Below are 3,038 nucleotides of genomic sequence, written 5' to 3'. Positions count from 1 at the left end.
GCGACTAAGTTTTATGTGTGCTCTAAATAGGAGGTAATTTGAACAATTTGAGAATTTGAAGGGTCAGAACTGCCAGGAAGGCGGTGGCTTAACCCTGGACTTGTCGAAATATTTATTAGTTTAGTTCAAAAGGAGCTGCAGGGAAATATATGATGTATTGACATTGTCACTTATTGATGTGCCAAGATGCACAAGGACTTAGTTGTTTTTCTTCCACACAGTCCCTGGACCTTCAATCTAGCACGTCCTTTCAATGAATCAATTTAGATTCATTATGTATATATGGGTAACTAGGTACATTTGGGAAGCTTCGAGCTTCGAACGAGACTTCTTTCATAGCAAACAGAAACAAACACAAGCTGACAGGGAAGCGATCGTGATATAAGTACAAGATCAATCAAAAGATATTGGTAATTTCAGACATAAGGTCAAAAAGTAAGGCACGTGACGTACATAGTGAGATGAGACAGAGTCAGGTACAAGGCAAAATGTTACAGTAGTTGTACAAACGTTAATCCAAAACATTGTGTGAATCAATACGAACGATGACAAGATACCTCCTGCCTACCCTTCCAAATAGCATGGGCCAACATGATTAACCTCTAAGGAATTCTCGCACCAAGCTTCTGCGACATTGAGAAGGTACTTCAAGCTTTTGCTTGGGGAGACACCAGTGCCTCGCAAGTCATCAAGTGAATAGTTCTGCAAAAGTGTATATACAATGTCCTCGTCAGGGAGGGAGCATTGTAATAAGTCGTCAATGGCATCTGCAATGGTGAAGTGTCCGAAAAAGCGAAATAACCCAGCTGCGGTGCGTAAGTACGCGAATTCTTCTAAGGTGAAGAGAGGGTTGGCAGCTGGGCAAAGTTGCATGAAGAAGGCAGCACGGTTGATGCTGGCAGGAATGCAGCGCACACCATCAATGATGAGGAGTATGATCTGCTCCTCCATGCACTCCTGCGATTGAGATGGGGTGAGTGTGGCATGAACGAGCTGTAAGACATTTCGTGCCATGACGCGCATGTTCCTGAGGTCCATAATGCAGGTGCAAAGTCTGGATTTGCCACGGGGAACGTGCTCGTAGTATGTCGATGTATGATAGTGGTAGATGGCACTGGGACGGGTGGTGTGGAAAGCAGCCTTTTCCAGTCCGAGTTCTTGGACGGCTTGGGAGGCCATACTCCCAGTGAGAGTCCTGCAAAGCGCTACAAGACGCTGAGTGGTGAATAAATCGTAAGAGCCATGAAAAGGGAGAGGTTCATAGGAGTGTTCACAGTACTGGATGCTGAAGGGAGTGGGCTCGAGTTGGTCGAACATGTCCTCGTCCTCGTCAGGTTCTTCGAGGGAGTCTGCCGTCTTGCTAAATACGAGGGAGGGAATGAGCTGGGGAATGCACTTGTGTGACCATGGATTAGCAATGTCTTCTGCGAGGTGTCGGATATGAGTAATGTTCAGGGGTACCTTTGTGTCCAGTTTCATGAGCAAGGTTGGGGGTAAGTTGTTGTTGTTGTCGTCAGCGCACGACGAGAGGGAGTCACTCGCACTGACAAGCTCCCCATCATCCGAAAACTCTTCTTCGTGGATGGTCAGGCTGTGAGAGGTGGTGCGTCCAAAGGATGCTGTGCTCTTGTCAAGTGCGATGAGCCACGTCTTCACCACTAACGCTTGGTGAAAGAGTGCAGCTTCAGATGGGGGTTCCCCATCTGAAACGTTTGGTGTCTGCGCGGCCGAGTTGTTAGGTGGTGCAGGCAGAGAGGGTGCAAGTGTGCATACCCTGGGCGGGCTCGGGATACTCGACTTCAGTGAGTTCTTTCGACGTACTTCATGATCATCCACACTCAAAGTCATGTTCTCTTTCACATCTCTCTCCGCAGTTCGACAAGACGAGGTTTCGTCACGGAAGTTCCTAAGTGTCATCGACACAGGTGCAAGCGTCCTGGGCTCGCGAGTGAGTGAGCCGTGTGAGGTGTCCCTAGTGATAGGCAAGTCCAGGATGTTCAGAATGTCGCGTTCAGACATGTGAATGAGGTCATCGAATTCAATAGTGGGAAGTGGGATGGTCGCCTGGCCCAGCGAACGCTTGACGTCGTCGTCATACGACTTAAAAAAGGGACCGGGTGAAAGTCGCTTGGCTAAGCCAAGCGGAGTAGGTGAGCGAATCTGCCTCGCATCGACGGGAAGCTCAAATATGGGTATAATTACATTCCCACATTGGGAGATGACGTCATGCGCTGCGAAGTTAGAATGGACTACTATACTTGGAATGTAATCTATGATGTTCTTCGCATCCATCCTAAGATTTCCGAATTGAGATCCGTTCAGGACCAAGTAATCCGCCTCGTGGTTGCCATTTATGGAGTGAGCGTGTTGAATATTGGCAGTGTGCCGGTAAGCGTGGTGTCCGGGATGAATGATAGGCTGATTGGCACTAGAGCCGGCATACTTAGGTATAACTGGATTGGGTTGAAAAAGTGTGATGGCACGTGTAGGAGGCATGTGGGTGTGTATCTCTGTTGGTGTCTCAGTTTCTGGGCTGTCTTTTATAGTTTTTGTAGTATTGGCATCCTCTGGAGGCTGCAGGGTAGCCTCAAGCAATGTCATGCAGCTGTCTATTATTTTGTCTATCTGCCCCACAATTTCGCTCTGAAAATTCATCAGGGCACGCTTGTGACTTCCTTCTCCAGGAACTGCCGCTTCTATTGCTTCCAGCTTGATGTAAGTGCTATTTTCAGACGTCATATGATACACTGTATTGATATCGGAACTTTCCGAACATGTAATATTCCAGCTTCTTGCGTCATGTTCTGAATTCCTTCCATTATTGGAAGGTACTACCAAAACCTCGGAAACTTCCTCATTGGTAGGACTATTTCCAAACTCGAGCCAGGTACCTGTAGGGCGCTCATGTATAGATACTAAATTATGTATTTGCCATGGCCGTCCCAATAGAATATCGAATGGTACTGAACGTCCTACATAAATCTCCGCTGTGGTAAGTACTGCCCCAATTTTAATGGGTACCTGGGACACAAGTCCTT

The 3,038-nt window shown here is 47.4% G+C and overlaps 1 protein-coding gene across 1 annotated transcript; it reads right to left on the bottom strand.

The window, feature by feature from the left end:
* Positions 1–564: 564 nt before the first annotated feature.
* Positions 565–2,739, bottom strand: F5891DRAFT_1186052 (uncharacterized protein; the record flags this gene model as incomplete). The annotated part of the gene is made up of 1 exon (XM_041366630.1): positions 565–2,739. The coding sequence occupies one exon, from the start codon at positions 2,737–2,739 to the stop codon at positions 565–567; it is 2,175 nt and encodes a 724-aa protein (XP_041228487.1).
* Positions 2,740–3,038: the final 299 nt, after the last annotated feature.

This window comes from Suillus fuscotomentosus (genome assembly GCF_016647785.1).
Source record: "Suillus fuscotomentosus strain FC203 chromosome Unknown F5891scaffold_15, whole genome shotgun sequence".
NCBI classification, from domain to species: Eukaryota; Fungi; Basidiomycota; class Agaricomycetes; order Boletales; family Suillaceae; genus Suillus; species Suillus fuscotomentosus.
The sequence above is the reverse complement of the archived record's forward strand: the minus strand, read 5'-3'. Positions and strand labels throughout refer to the sequence as shown.